Below are 14,585 nucleotides of genomic sequence, written 5' to 3'. Positions count from 1 at the left end.
ATCATTCATATTATTGTCACCCCCCAAAAAAAGTACCAACCATAAAAGGGTTCATGGGCCTCTTAATTCTATTGGTTGAGGTTTTTTTTCTACACTTGGTAGCATCAGAGTATGGGGTTTTGGACTGTACCATTATTGATTCGAAGGGGTGTACAACAAGTTTATTGTTATCAAAGTTATGGTTGTATTTGTAGTTAATATTGTTGTTGTTGTTGTTAGTGTTGATGTCATCATCGTCATCGTTGACGAAAGATTTTTTGATGTTGTCGTCGGTGATGTTGTTTTTGATGTCATGAATATTAATGATGTTATTGTTCATGTCATGAATATTAATGTTGTTGTTGTTGTTGCAGTTGTAAGTGTTGTCCATGGTTATTTTCATATAGAGTTATAGAGAACGAGTGCTCCTTTCGGGCGATTGTTGTTAAAACTACTTTACAAAATCATAAAGCAATTATTAACTAATTAATTAATTACTCAATTAATTAATCAATTTTAATAAATAGTTTCTTAAAGTCATACCACAATTCAATAATACCCAAAACAACGTTCGACAATTCACGGCAAAACGAACAGAAATTAAATCTGAGAAAACGCTATAACGGGCCGAACCAAACGCAAGAATTTGTAGAAATATCATCGTAAATATACATTTCTAAACATCTTCGTCATCATCTTCTTCACCATCTTCTTCTTCATCATCATCATCTTCCTCATCATCTTCATCATCTTCTTCATCCTCATCATCACCGTCATAACTACGTTATAGTTAGAAGCATCAGCAGCTCTTAAAACTTTAGTTCTTTTTCTGCCCGGAAATCAGTATGTCAATCACACTTTCCGCCAGCCAATAGGAACGAAGCTTGATGAAATTTTGTAATTTAGCCACGCCTACACAACTTCCGCTTCTTAGGCTTCCATGTGCGTTTGTGTGTTCACCTGTTTCTCTAATAATAATAATAATAATAAAAACAACAACAACAAGTCATTTTTATATAACAGTAATTTCATATAAAAAAATGCCAATGGTTTTTGGCAAATTATATATTTGTTTTTATCCACACAACTGCACACACACACACGCATACACACACATACACACACATATACACGCACAGACGCATATGCACGCATACACGCACAGATTGTAGTTATAAGTTGATATATACAATATACATATAATGAGAGTGTATGAATGAATTATGTATTTTCGCATAACAGGGTACTGGAATATCAGGTATTTGTATCTTTCTTCGACCATAAAACGTTTGTGGTGTCGGTGCATAGGATTCGTACGTACTAAAGAACATTTCTGATTAGGCGACCATGCCAAATGAATTTCTACAAATTCTATTATGGTCTTCCTGCTTTCTTAATATTTTTGAACATTGAAAAGGAAATAAAATTTCGTTTCGTTTCGTATGTATGTATGTATGGGTGTATGTATGTGTGTATGTTAAAACCAAATCATTGACGAATGACTAACGAATGACCAAGCGTCTGACTAAATTTGATTTTATTTGCTATAACGTCACTCAACCCCGTCTGCATTCAACTCCACATTTTCCAACACACAGACGCGCAAAAACCGCTGCAGGATGCACGAGATATTATTCATAGCAAAAAAATATTCCCTACTATCGCTGTGTGTATGTATGTTATGTATCTATGTATGTATGTATGTAATTATGTTTTTTTGTATGACTTGTACGCACGATACGTTTTTGTTTGTATATTTTTTCCAAGTTTTTTTAATTATATATATATATTAATTTATATATATATATATATATATATATATATATATATCTATGAGAAGAAACAAATTTCTTAAAATTACTCTTTGGCTACGTCGCCGCAACATTTTCAGTTTAGTCATTTCCTGCCGAGATTGCATCCAATTACAACAATTTCAAGATGAAGAAGTTTGGCAAGACGGTGATGATGATGCTGCTGATGATGAAGATGATGAGGATGATGATGATGATAATGATGAAACAGTGAAAAGAAGATGAAGTAGAAGAAGAAGATGATGATAAGGATGAGCAGAAGAGATAATGTTAATTACGCGAAAAACTAAATGAAATACGAGCAATGATGATAAAAAATTTTAAGGATAGAAATCGCTAGTTTCATACACACACAAACACACACATACAAACACACGTATACGAACACATACATACAAACACACATACACACACACACATACACACGCACACACATACAAACACATCAGGGTTTAGCATAGATCCCATCCATCAGACAAGAAAATGTGAGTTACTTGTTCAACTTTGATTTATGACTTCCAACAGACACCACAACTTCAACAACTACATAAACAATAACAACAACAACATTAATAATAATAACCAAAATTATATTTATAATATAACAATTATAATTATAAGCATAATTATAAGTAATATAATTTCATAATTACTGAAGGTAAGCATCAAGATGTTGAAACTGAATACATAACAGGTTTGCCGACAACATCAACATCAACAATAACATCAACAACAACAACAACATCAACAACATCAACACCAACGTCAACATTAACAACATCAAAAAAATTTTTATTTGTCATTGAAACAATGATACGGATGTAATCTCAAATTTTCTACATGAACAGACTACCAAAAATACACAAATTTCCAATACCTGTTGTTACATACACACACACACACACACACACACACACGCACACACACACGCACACACACGTGTTACATGCTACAGCCACAACTCTGTTTTAATACTTTGATGTTGTTGTCTATTAATCAAATACACAAATATACAAAATTCACACACACAAACAAACAAACACACACACACAAACAAACACACAAACACATAAATATTTTAACCAGTTTTAAATTCTCGGCTTATTTATATTTCAAGTAAAACACTTGTCTGTCTGTGTAAAAATGTGTGCATGCATATATATATATTTCACACACACACATATATATAGTATATAATATTTATATATAATATGTATATATATATAAACTATATATATAAACCATATAATATATATATATATATATATATATATATATATATATATATATAATTTCATGGCGGGATTCTTTTTTATGACGCTACTAATTGAAAACAGTCATTACTTTAACTTGATGATCATGATGATAGTTCTGAGGTTGGTAATGATGATGATGATGATGACGACGACGATGATGATGGCGAAGGTGGTGATAGTACGGGAATGATGAGGAGTTTTTCGATGGAAAAATAACGGTACGGTATGGTATCGTTGTGAAACACAATGCACACAATCATCACATACACAAGTAAATTCAACTTGATAGGATGGAAAGATTTCTGTATCGGCTTTAGCCGCCACACCATCCCAAAAAATGATACCAGAAAATACTTAAGCTTAATACTTAGTTTTTTAAATTAAAACAATTTTTATCGAAATAGGACAACTAACATGATGGCACGCCAAACAAGGATGAAACTTACACAAAAAAAACCTATCCCCACTCAACTGAACATCATCACAACGACTTGGCTAGAACACTGAGAAGTAAAACAGCCAGCAGGGATAGCATCATCTCCTTTCTATGAAGCAAATTAATGATGGACATGTTATGCCAATCGGGCAGAATACACATCTGAAAACATGCCACAAATACGTGCAACAGGTCAGATGACATGAGAGCAATGTCTCGAAATATCTGGGAAACTTGCCCTCTGGCCAGGAAAACATTTGTAATGAACTGGTCAAGAGAAGAAACGATGATGTGAGTGATGTTTAAGCTGAAGATGAACAATAGTTTCCATGGTTCTATCTTGTTTCTACTGTCACATAGATGGAAGACCATGATTGTAGATAGGAGTTCTGTGCCTGTGAAGAACAACTGGTGGTACCACTGATCATAAAATTCTTCGTTTAAATATTGAAAAAAATTCCACCAGCTAAAGTAATGGGGATATAAACTGGATAAAAGGAGAACCAACATGGGCAGTCTGGTGCATTTTGATTTGATGATCATCAGGATTTTTTTGGTGACTTCGTAGCAGGTTATGACACCCAAGCAGATGATTATCCATATTTTGAATGTCGTCAGGTTGGTATTGAAGTACACGTGTTTGTATCTGCTAGGAGGCCATTCATATCTTCCTGATTGGTTGGTTGGTGGGAGTCAAAAATTTCATTTGAGGAAAATAATATTTTAAAAATAAATCTTTGAAACAGTGATTGATTTTGGGGAAAAGCGTTCAATGAAAAAGTACCTTTGAAGATAGTGTCGAAACAACTGCAAGTACAATTTGATTTGTCAACAAGCGGTTTTTGTATCCAAAAATTGTAATATCCTCCTTGAAAGTTGTAAAAGTAAAGCATAAATAGATCAATAATTCTCAACTTATTTAGTTTAAAATGAAGTTTTCTCTCTATTTTCTCTAACCCAGATGTACAAAAGGGATGATAACAGTTGCCAGAAAACCCAGAACGACAATCAGTAACTTTCCGGACACTTTTTCTTTCAAAATCGCAATATGCAAATTAGTTAATCTACCTTCCATACATTTATTCATCTTTACTGTGCAATATTTTTAAAAATTTACCGCTCGTCAATCCCTAATTTCAACCGATTAGGCAATTCCACTTCCTCATTGAAATTTGAAAAAAATGAACTTCGTCAACAAAAAAATGAACCGTAAATCTGTTTTTAAAAATTTTTTAACTCAAACAAATATTTAAAAGATGGAAAGTGAAATTGAAAAATGGCGGTAGATAACGGTACAGTATCTTATCGTTGTGATACACAATCCACGCACCCTCGCATGCACTGTACAATACATCCAACACTTCAACTTGATAAGACATTAAGAGAGATTTCTTCAAAAAATGAAACAACAAAACATTTCAAGACATTTTTTTTTAATTAAAAATTTTGTTAGCGAAACAGAACAAATAAAATAATGATGCGCCATATAAGAATGAAACTACCACAAATTGAAACAATTTTTTACAAAAAAACTCTACTTAGCTTAACATTATCACAACGCCTTGCCTATAACACTGAAAAGTATAACAACCAACAGAGATAACATCACCTCCTCTCTACGAAGCAAATTAATGATGGAAGTATTGTGTCTATCGGACAGAATACTCATTTCAAAATATGCCACAAATACGTGCAATAGATCAGGTAACATGAGACCAATGTCTCGAAATATCTCGAAACTTTGCCCTCTGGCCAGGAAAACATTTGTAATGAACTGGTCAAGAGAAGAAACGATGATGTGAGTGATGTTTAAGCTGAAGATGAACAATAGTTTCCATGGTTCTATCTTGTTTCTACTGTCACATAGATGGAAGACCATGATTGTAGATAGGAGTTCTGTGCCTGTGAAGAACAACTGGTGGTACCACTGATCATAAAATTCTTCGTTTAAATATTGAAAAAAATTCCACCAGCCATAGTAATGGGGATATAAACTGGATAAAAGGAGAACCAACATGGGCAGTCTGGTGCATTTTGATTTGATGATCATCAGGATTTTTTTGGTGGCTTCGTAGCAAGTTATGACACCCAAGCAGCTGATAATCCATATTTTGAATGTCGTCAGGTTGGTATTGAAGTACACGTGCTTATACATGCTAGGAGGCCATTCATAGTTTCCTAATTGGTTGGTTGGTGGGTGTCAAAAATTACATTTGAGGAAAATAATATTTTAAAAATACATCTTTGAAACAGTGATTGATTTTGAGAAAGAGCGTTAAAGTTTAACGTCGTTAAAAAACTAAAAAATACCTCTGAAGATAGTGTCGAAACAATTACATGTACATCTCAATTTATCAACCAGGGGTTTTTGTGCCCAAAAATTGTAAAATACTCCTTGAAATTTGTAAAATTATTGCATATTATAAATAGACCAATAAATCTTAATTTATTTAGCTAAAAATGAAATTTCCTCACCAGTTTTTCTAACCTAGGTGTACAAAAGGTATGATAAGAGTTGTCAGAAAACTCAGAACGACAATCAGTAACTTTCCGGACATTTTTTCTTTCAAATTTGTCATATGTAAATCCGTTAATCTACCTTCCATATATTTATTCATTTTTACTGAGCAATATTTTTAGAAATTGACTGCTCGTAAATACGAAGGTAATGTTCGCGACGGTTGAAGCATTTGTAAAAGGCGGATTATGAAAAAACCGATTAAATAAAAAATATTTAACGGTTTAATGAAATGAAAAAATATTTGTAATTGTTCCTTATTTGTTATTTATAACATTTTAACTTTATTCATCAAAATCGTTATATATATTAATATACCAACGGTAACGATAAAGTTAAAAAATCGCCAAAAATCCATTTATGTGTGCATCTCAAAAATACTTGTATATTCTAATAGACAATTTAATTAAATCCATAATTTCAACCGACTTGGCAGTTTTTCAACTACCTACTTGCACAAAATCAACTATTCCAGGTACGCAAAATCCAGGTGAGAATTAGCTCACATTTAAAAAATTTAGTTATCAAAAGTAAATTCGACAAAAAGTTATATCACTTAGTGAGATTAGAATTTGTAAAGTAAACGCTATACACGGTTGAAAATTCAATGGTATAACGGTAATTCTAATCCTACATAATGTAAAAATATTGTCGAATTCACTTTTAAAAATTTATTAAAGTATTCAACAATTATAAGCCGTAAATTTTTTAAATAAAAAAAAATTTTTGAAAGATGGAAAATGAAATTAAAGAATGGCAAAAGGTTTTATATTTGGATCAGGGTGTTCCGGACAATTACGTAGACGTTACATTCATGAAGGATTTGAAGAAAAATTGTTAAGTGGGAATTTTTAATTTAAATTTTAAAATTAATTAATTATATTAAATTATTAAAAAGTGTTTTAATCTAATTGTTTATTAATATATTTTTAGTGTATACAAAAACGTATGACTATTGGTTTGTAGTAAAAGAATCTGGAGTCCTAACCCATCAAATTTGCAGGTAAATATTGTTTTTATAGTTTACTTACAATTAATTATTAATAGTTTAATTTTTTTAACAATATTAGTTGTGTTTTATTTAATTTTTTAAGCAAGTTAAGTTAACTAACATAATAATCTAACATATAATAATATTGAATTACTAATAATATTAAATTAATAATAATAATAATGGATTATAATTAATATTGTATTATGAATAATTTCTTTCAACCTCCTCAACAGTGTATGTATATTCATAACAGTATTCATATACATGGACTCCATGCTTCTTTCTCCACAGATTTTATTCTGCATCTCCTTCGTTACAAATATTTTGGGCTATGCACTCAAATGCATCTATTTCAACGACGGCCTGAAAAATAGTTATTAAATATTAATTAATTATTCATTAATGATTGTCATTAAATATTGAATTTATTCAGTCCATCCATCAATTATTTATTTATTTTATTCATCCACTGGTTCAATAAATCTGTCATTCACTCACTCATTCATTCTTCTTTTTTTTTTTCAAACGTCAATTGTTAATTCAAGAGTACTACCACTAGCATAGTATATCAGTCAATAAGTCATTAATTCACTCCATCCATTCATTCATTCATTTATTCATTCATTCATTCATTTGATCATTCATTTGATCATTCATTCATTTGATCATTCATTTATTTGTTCACTCACCCAATCAATTGATAATTCCAGATTACTACCACGACCTGCGAATTTCAGTCATATCGCTCGGTTTCTGTTTCTTCTTGTCTCCAATCTTAATGACACTGACTCAGTCAATCAGTACAGATACCATATACGCCATGACTTTCTTCATGTTCCTCTGTAACTTGATGTTCCATGACTACGGTACAAAATCTGTCATGTTAGTTTTTTTTTATCACTTTTGTTGCAACATGAATCGAGCATACATTCATTTGTCTATTCATCTTTCATTCTTTATTCGTTCGTTCGTTCGTTCAATCAATCTAAGAAATATGTGTATGTATTTGTATGTGCTTGTAAGTTCCTCAGTGTATGTACGTACAACTGTATATTGTAATGTATATTGTATTAGATTTCGCCAATCACAATATTTTTTTTACATCACAATCATAATTTTCTTATATTTTTTCACAATTTTCAATATATTGTTTTATCAGTTTTATTATTTTAAATATATTATTTTATTATTATTAATATATTATTGTATTATTTTTATGATTTGTTCTTTTTTTTACAGAGTTTCCAGATCGATATCTTTGAATTCAGCCATCTTTGCTTCAGTTTGTTTGGCTTCGAGACTCTCCACAGCCTGGCACACCTTTTCTATGCTAACTTTTGCGTTACAAATGTTCGCCCTTTGGCCGTCTTTTCGAACTATATTCAAGGTTTTTTGTTTTTGTGTTTCTTTGTTGTTGGAGTTGGATTTTATTCTAGATAGTGGATTATACATCTAATAAATGAATAAATAAATTATTTAAAAAAAGTTTAAAAAACCACTTTGAAAGAAATAAATGATTATAGCACTCTGCCATATTAAATTAAAACAGAAAAACACCAAAGACAGAGCATTCGTTTGTATGACCGTCCTAACGAGTTTATTAAGTTTCATTGGTGTTGCTTCTATATCCTACATCGCGTCCATACAATATCTATTGCTTCATATCTTCATCACATTTCTATGCCCTGCCCTCTTTGTCCACATGCAGAGTTATAAGAAGTAATCTTTTTAAATTTTCTTTCAATTTTTTTTTCATATATATATAATTTAATTATTTTATTACAATTGTTTTATTACAATTAAATTTATATATAATTAATTATGGTTTTAATTATATTTTGTTTAATACAATATCTAATTTGTCTGTTCCAGTAACATACATGGACCTTGGGAAGAAGCAGTGATCAATTTGAAAAAATGAAAACTTTAATCGAATGAATTAATTTATATTTTACTGTATAGTATTTATATCATAATTTATAATTATATTTAATTATATTATTTTTCAATTTTGAAACGTATTTTATTTACCTTATATTTTAAAACATTGTACATAAATTGTCAAATATTCGGTTTCTTTCAAATTTTCTGTTATATATTGGTATAATTAAAATTTTTAAGAAATGGAGAAAAATGATTAACGCGGGCTGCTGAGATGTAGTTTTTGAGAAGAGTTATAAAAATTAGTTGGACCTCTCATATTTCGAATGAGAATGTGGTCCGGTTATGAAAAGAGGACGGTTATGAAAAGATGAAATTACTACAGATAATCTGACGGGGGCAGTTAAAGTTTTTTGGTCACATCATGCGGAAGGAAAGAATGGAAAATCTAACAACTACTGGAAAGATTGCAGGGAGAAGAAATCGCGGTCAACAACTAATAGCATTCGTGATGTCCTTGTGTCACTTGTTGAATATAACCGCATTCCAACTACTACAAAGTGTTAAAGCTCGGGTTTTGTGTAGATCAATGGTCGCCAATGTCCTGAAAGGATAAGGCACAAGAAAGTAAGAAGAATATTGATTAAAAAATGAGAAAAAACTACAAATAAAAATTATAAATACGTACGTATATATATACGTACCAATATATATATTCATTCATACACAGCACACATATATATTGAGTTTGTGAATTGCACATACAAATATATAGAATGAATTTTATATAATAAATATAAATATCTAAGTAGTAAATTTATACATAGATACGTGTAAAATACATAATCACCTTACACTATCTATGCGGACATTTAACGATTAAAAGAGAACTTCTGCTGTCAGTGGTCTCTGCGATTTTTTTTTGCAAAAGTGATGTATTTTTTCAATAAATTCCTTATTTTAGAGTTCTATTTTGGCGTTTTTAGTGCAATTAAACGATTTAACATATATTTGTTGTTTTTTTTTCATATCATTTGACCTTACATATTGTCCTTGCATTGTCAATTGAATTTGTATAATAATTATAATCTATAATTGATAATCCATAAAAAATGTATTGTTTTAAGTAAGACTTGTCATTAAGACATAATTCTATACTTTTATACTATATATAAGTCCTGTCATAGTGTGTTAAGTTACTTACAGTGCAGTACAGTTAGTAGGTAGGTAGTTTTGGCGGCCATACCTCTTTTTTTTAAATAGCTTTAGTTTAGTTTTCGTTAGTTAGTAAGAGAGAAAAATTAGTAGTTTCCTTACATTACAAATACCAATATTGAATGAAATTAAATTATTAAAAAGTATAGCCTAGCTATTACTAAGTATTAGCTTGTTGAAATGCCTGCTTAAGTACTTATTAACCTATCCTAACTATACTTAGTAAGTTATTAGCTAAAACTTCACTAAATTGTGAATACAAATGTAGAGAGTTTAATTTTTGTATTGGTCTACTACTCTATTGTCTTCTCTAATATTAATCCAATTATTATCAGTTGTTGTTATTAATACGTCCTACCTTGAGAAACTGGGTCTCTGGATGCTAAATGAAGATTGATTGTTATTAATAATGTAGTTAGTTTCCTCAATATGATACAACATAATAATAAGAAGGTAGGATGGTTGTTTTAGAGTTACTAGAGTTACTTTACTTTCAGCTTACGCAGGCAATGGTTTTTTTCATTAATTAATAATTTTCATCAACCTATAAGAGATTATATATATATGTAAATATATATATATGTATTTTATTTAAATTAGTTGTTTCCGTGTGTATTCAGTTCATTTGCCACATTCCAAATGAGAATTAATAGTTAAGATAGGTGTATTTCAAGAAGAGTCATGTGTAAAATATGCATATTATTGATGTGTGTGTGTGTATGTTTGTTTGTTTGTATGTATGTATGTATGTTTGTATGTATGTACTTTTGCTGTTATGTTTGTATGTATTTATATGTATTCATCCATCATAAAATAGCCCTTAACTCCTAACATTTATCCGCATTACAGGATGAATAAGCATTCCATTCAATGAATCAATGAATGTGACCATTCATTAGAAATACTCATGCATGTAGTGTAGCAAACATTACTACTGTTTACACTGTTATTAGTGTTGTTAGTGTATACACACTAACTATAGAAATACTTGTCCACTGGCCTATGCAACTAATACTATAAATATTACTTATAAAAACCTACATCCGATATGTATATATATATATATATACACCACGCACACACACACACACACACACACACGTTTGCTATTATATACAAGCTTATATATTAGTTGTACAGTTTATTTGCAACTATATTTACATAGGATTTGTAACTCTATATATATATATATATATAGAAAGAGAGAGAGAAGAGAGAGAAAGAGAATACATACATACATACATACTGGTATATCTTAGTTGCTGAACTTTAAGCTACATATGATGTATCCCAGTATATTTATTGCCTCTTATCTTGGAAATATACAAATATACATACATACATACATACATACATACATACATACACACATACATACATACATACATACATACATACATACATACATACATACATACATACATACATACATACATAAATACATACATACATACATACATGTATTTATGTATGTATGCCATGTAAGTATGTATATACAAACGCCAGATGTTTAATACAATGTTGCTCTGATGTAGTTATGATGATGACGACGGCCATGGTGATTATAGCGATGGTAAGGAAGATGAAAAAGATGATGATAATGTTAATAATGTTATTGATAAGCATATGCATACATACATATATACATACAAAAATTAATAATAACAATGTTATATATATATATAGTATTTTTATTATTATATATATATATATATAGTATTTTTATTATTATTATATATATATATATATATAGTATTTTTATTCTTATTATAGGTGATTATGTGTGCACTGAACTAAACCAATTGGCTATGCATATTATATGTGTCTTATTTATGTGAATATAATATATATATATATATACATTTATGTGTGTGTTTGTTTGTGTGTGTGTATCCGTGCGCGAGTGTGTTGGTTTATATATATATATAAATAAATAAATATATATATATATATCCACGCATCAAATGTGAGGATTAATAATTGAATATTTAGAATTTTCTCTATCTGTATATATATATATATATATATATATATATATATATATATATATATCTATTACCAACATATATATATATATGTATATATATATATATGTACAATAACATGCGTGTGTGTAGATCGGATAGTTCAATATCATACCTGCTGTATATTACTTAGTAACTTCTTGTCTATCGGTTTAGTTAAGTTTAAAAGTAAAGTTCTCTGTTTTGAAAGAGAAGTTAATCTTTTTAGAAAAAATTGTCACAGGTAAATAAATGTAATGTTTCTTTTGTTTTTTACTTTATAAATGTATCAGTTCTTTCTCTCTCTCTCTCTCTCTCTCTCCCTCCCTCTCTCTCTCTCTCTCTCTCTTTCTCTCTCTCTCTCTCTCTCTCTCTCTCTCTCTCTCTCTCTCTCTCTCTCTCTCTGGCTTTTTCATATATCTGATGTGAGATAATTTATCTGACTAAATGATTGTATGTAATATGAAGTGATGGGTAATGTGTTTCAGACAATCATCTCTTTGTTCTGCAATAATTGCATTGGAATTTTGACTTGATTTAATTAAATTTTATTTAGTATTATCATTATTGTTAGTAGCAGTTGTATTTGTATTATTATCATTGTTATTATTATTCGAAATGATTCATGGTAATTTTGTGTATAGCAAACTTCTCCAATCATATAATAATCCCACAGAGTCACAAGAGCTGATATATTATCAAGAAACATCTATCAATAATGTCTGATATCCAATCTAAAAAAGATACAACACCGACAACAACAAACAACGACAACAACATACAAGAAGACAGCACGCCAACAAAACTCACGGCGAACCAAAAAAAAACCGAAAATGGTGGCGATTGTCACGATGATAAAAACGCTGATGCTGCTGCTGCTACTACTACAGAACCAGTAGAGGATGAATTGGGTAATCACGGAGAAGACGACGTGCCAATTGAGTTAGGCGATCTGGATTTGAATTCGGACCTGGCGGCACTTCAACAACCACAGCTTGATACTCACCTGGCATATATAGAGGAACAGTTTAGGAGGGGGTTTGACGAGAGGTTTTCAGCTTCAAAACAACAAACTTCTAACAAGGTATGTGCGTTTGCGTCTGTATTTGTTTGTATTCCTTTGTTTCTGTTTGTGTGTGTTTGTGCGTACACTGTGTGTAAGTATGATATTGTAATTCCAAAATTCCACTTTTTTTTAAGAAAGAAAGAGTGATATACTATTTGTTACGCCTTTTCTTTCCTTTTTTAGTTATGGGAAGACCCGATGGAAACCATGAGAACGAATAAAATCTTTCGAGAAGTTTCGAGAGGTCTGGGTTGCGATTGGAGGCCAGTCTTTGAGGAACTCATGTCACCCTTTCCTAAAGAAATTCTCGAAATGGAATTAGGAAAAGTTGGAAATTTTATTTGCTTACTAAGTACTAAATTTTTACGGACTTTTTTTTTAAAATCGTTTTTTGATTGTCACAACAAACACTAACAACAACTGTAAACATCACACACTCGCGCGCATACACACTTACAGATAAGTCTGAACCAGCCACTCAGGATTATAAACCTTGCATAAACACACACAGACATACCCACACACACAGAAACACACACACACGCACGCACACACAGATAAGTCAGAACCAGCCAATAATTCAAGGTTACAAGGCTTTGACAGCTTGGAAGGAGTTATCCGGGAAGTCATTCCTCCTTATGCGATTGGTTGACGTCCTGAGAAACCAAAATATGGATGACATAGCAGATGTCGTTGTCCAAATTATTGATGGTACTGTTGACGATTTGGATTATTATTGTTGTTGTTGTTTGTTGTCGTTGTCGTTGTTGTTGTTTGTTTGTTGTTGTTGTCGTTGTTGTTTTTATTATGGTTATTTTGATATAGAATTGCTATTTAAGCAGTTATCTATCTATATTAAATTAAATGATAATAACGATCAAAATAAAAAACTCATTGTAAATTTTGTGTGTTTAATGGTTTTATATGTGTGTATTTGTGTGTGCGTGTCTGTGTGTGTGTTTGTGTGTGCGTGAGCGTGCAATTAATCAGAGTATTTCCTATGTAGTTGTCCTTAGTTTGTATATAAATGAATGATGTGGAATCTGCGCATTGGAAATTGTTGCTTAATTGTTTCGTGGGAATGTTGCATACATGGATGTTACTGGCCAGTGCGTGATTGGGTATATATCTTGTATCTATTTGTTCGTTCGTTCGTTCGTTCATTTGATCATTTATTCGTTCGTTAATTTATTCATTGGCTTATTCAGCCATTAGTTTATTTACTAACTCGTTCATTCATCCATTCATTTATTGATTAATTCATTCATTCATTCATTCATCCGTTCATTCATTCATTCATCCATTCATTCATCCATTCATCCATTCATTCATTCATTCATTCATTCATTCATTCATTCGCTTACTTCAACAGATGACGGTTCAGCGGATGGAAAGAGCAAGCCCACAAAATCCAGCATAGCAAGGA

General features: G+C 30.7%; 5 protein-coding genes across 5 annotated transcripts in view; 2 read left to right on the top strand and 3 right to left on the bottom strand.

The window, feature by feature from the left end:
- Positions 1–133, bottom strand: part of HELRODRAFT_78096 (hypothetical protein) — a gene marked incomplete at both ends in the record, with an annotated part of 2,420 nt that extends 2,287 nt beyond the window's left edge. The window contains one exon of the mRNA XM_009018758.1: positions 41–133. Within this exon, the coding sequence (XP_009017006.1) occupies positions 41–133 (93 nt within the window). The remainder of the gene's footprint in view (positions 1–40) is intronic.
- Positions 134–3,323: 3,190 nt separating this feature from the next.
- HELRODRAFT_191581 (hypothetical protein) lies at positions 3,324–4,569 on the bottom strand (the record flags this gene model as incomplete). The annotated part of the gene is made up of 4 exons (XM_009018757.1): positions 3,324–3,472; positions 3,496–4,153; positions 4,267–4,350; positions 4,440–4,569. The coding sequence occupies 3 exons, from the start codon at positions 4,567–4,569 to the stop codon at positions 3,528–3,530; spliced, it is 840 nt and encodes a 279-aa protein (XP_009017005.1). The 3' UTR covers positions 3,324–3,472; positions 3,496–3,527.
- A 483-nt stretch (positions 4,570–5,052) lies between these two features.
- HELRODRAFT_124583 (hypothetical protein) lies at positions 5,053–5,874 on the bottom strand (the record flags this gene model as incomplete). Its single annotated transcript, XM_009018756.1, has 2 exons — positions 5,053–5,660; positions 5,793–5,874. Coding segments are annotated over 2 exons (690 nt in total), but the record flags the coding sequence as incomplete, so codon positions are not given.
- Positions 5,875–6,733: 859 nt separating this feature from the next.
- On the top strand, positions 6,734–8,915 carry HELRODRAFT_78116 (hypothetical protein; the record flags this gene model as incomplete). Its single annotated transcript, XM_009018755.1, has 7 exons — positions 6,734–6,836; positions 6,934–7,003; positions 7,228–7,367; positions 7,705–7,876; positions 8,234–8,381; positions 8,544–8,713; positions 8,867–8,915. 7 exons carry the CDS (start codon positions 6,734–6,736, stop codon positions 8,913–8,915), a joined length of 852 nt encoding a protein of 283 aa, XP_009017003.1.
- A 3,896-nt stretch (positions 8,916–12,811) lies between these two features.
- The window catches only part of HELRODRAFT_172085 (hypothetical protein), a gene marked incomplete at both ends in the record, with an annotated part of 2,399 nt that continues 625 nt past the window's right edge, over positions 12,812–14,585 (top strand). The window contains 4 exons of the mRNA XM_009018754.1: positions 12,812–13,177; positions 13,343–13,486; positions 13,717–13,870; positions 14,532–14,585. The exon at positions 14,532–14,585 is cut by the window's right edge and continues 30 nt beyond it. Of these exons, the coding sequence (XP_009017002.1) occupies positions 12,812–13,177; positions 13,343–13,486; positions 13,717–13,870; positions 14,532–14,585 (718 nt within the window). The remainder of the gene's footprint in view (positions 13,178–13,342; positions 13,487–13,716; positions 13,871–14,531) is intronic.

Source organism: Helobdella robusta (assembly GCF_000326865.2).
Source record: "Helobdella robusta unplaced genomic scaffold HELROscaffold_22, whole genome shotgun sequence".
In the NCBI taxonomy this organism is placed as follows: domain Eukaryota; kingdom Metazoa; phylum Annelida; class Clitellata; order Rhynchobdellida; family Glossiphoniidae; genus Helobdella; species Helobdella robusta.
The sequence above is the reverse complement of the archived record's forward strand: the minus strand, read 5'-3'. Positions and strand labels throughout refer to the sequence as shown.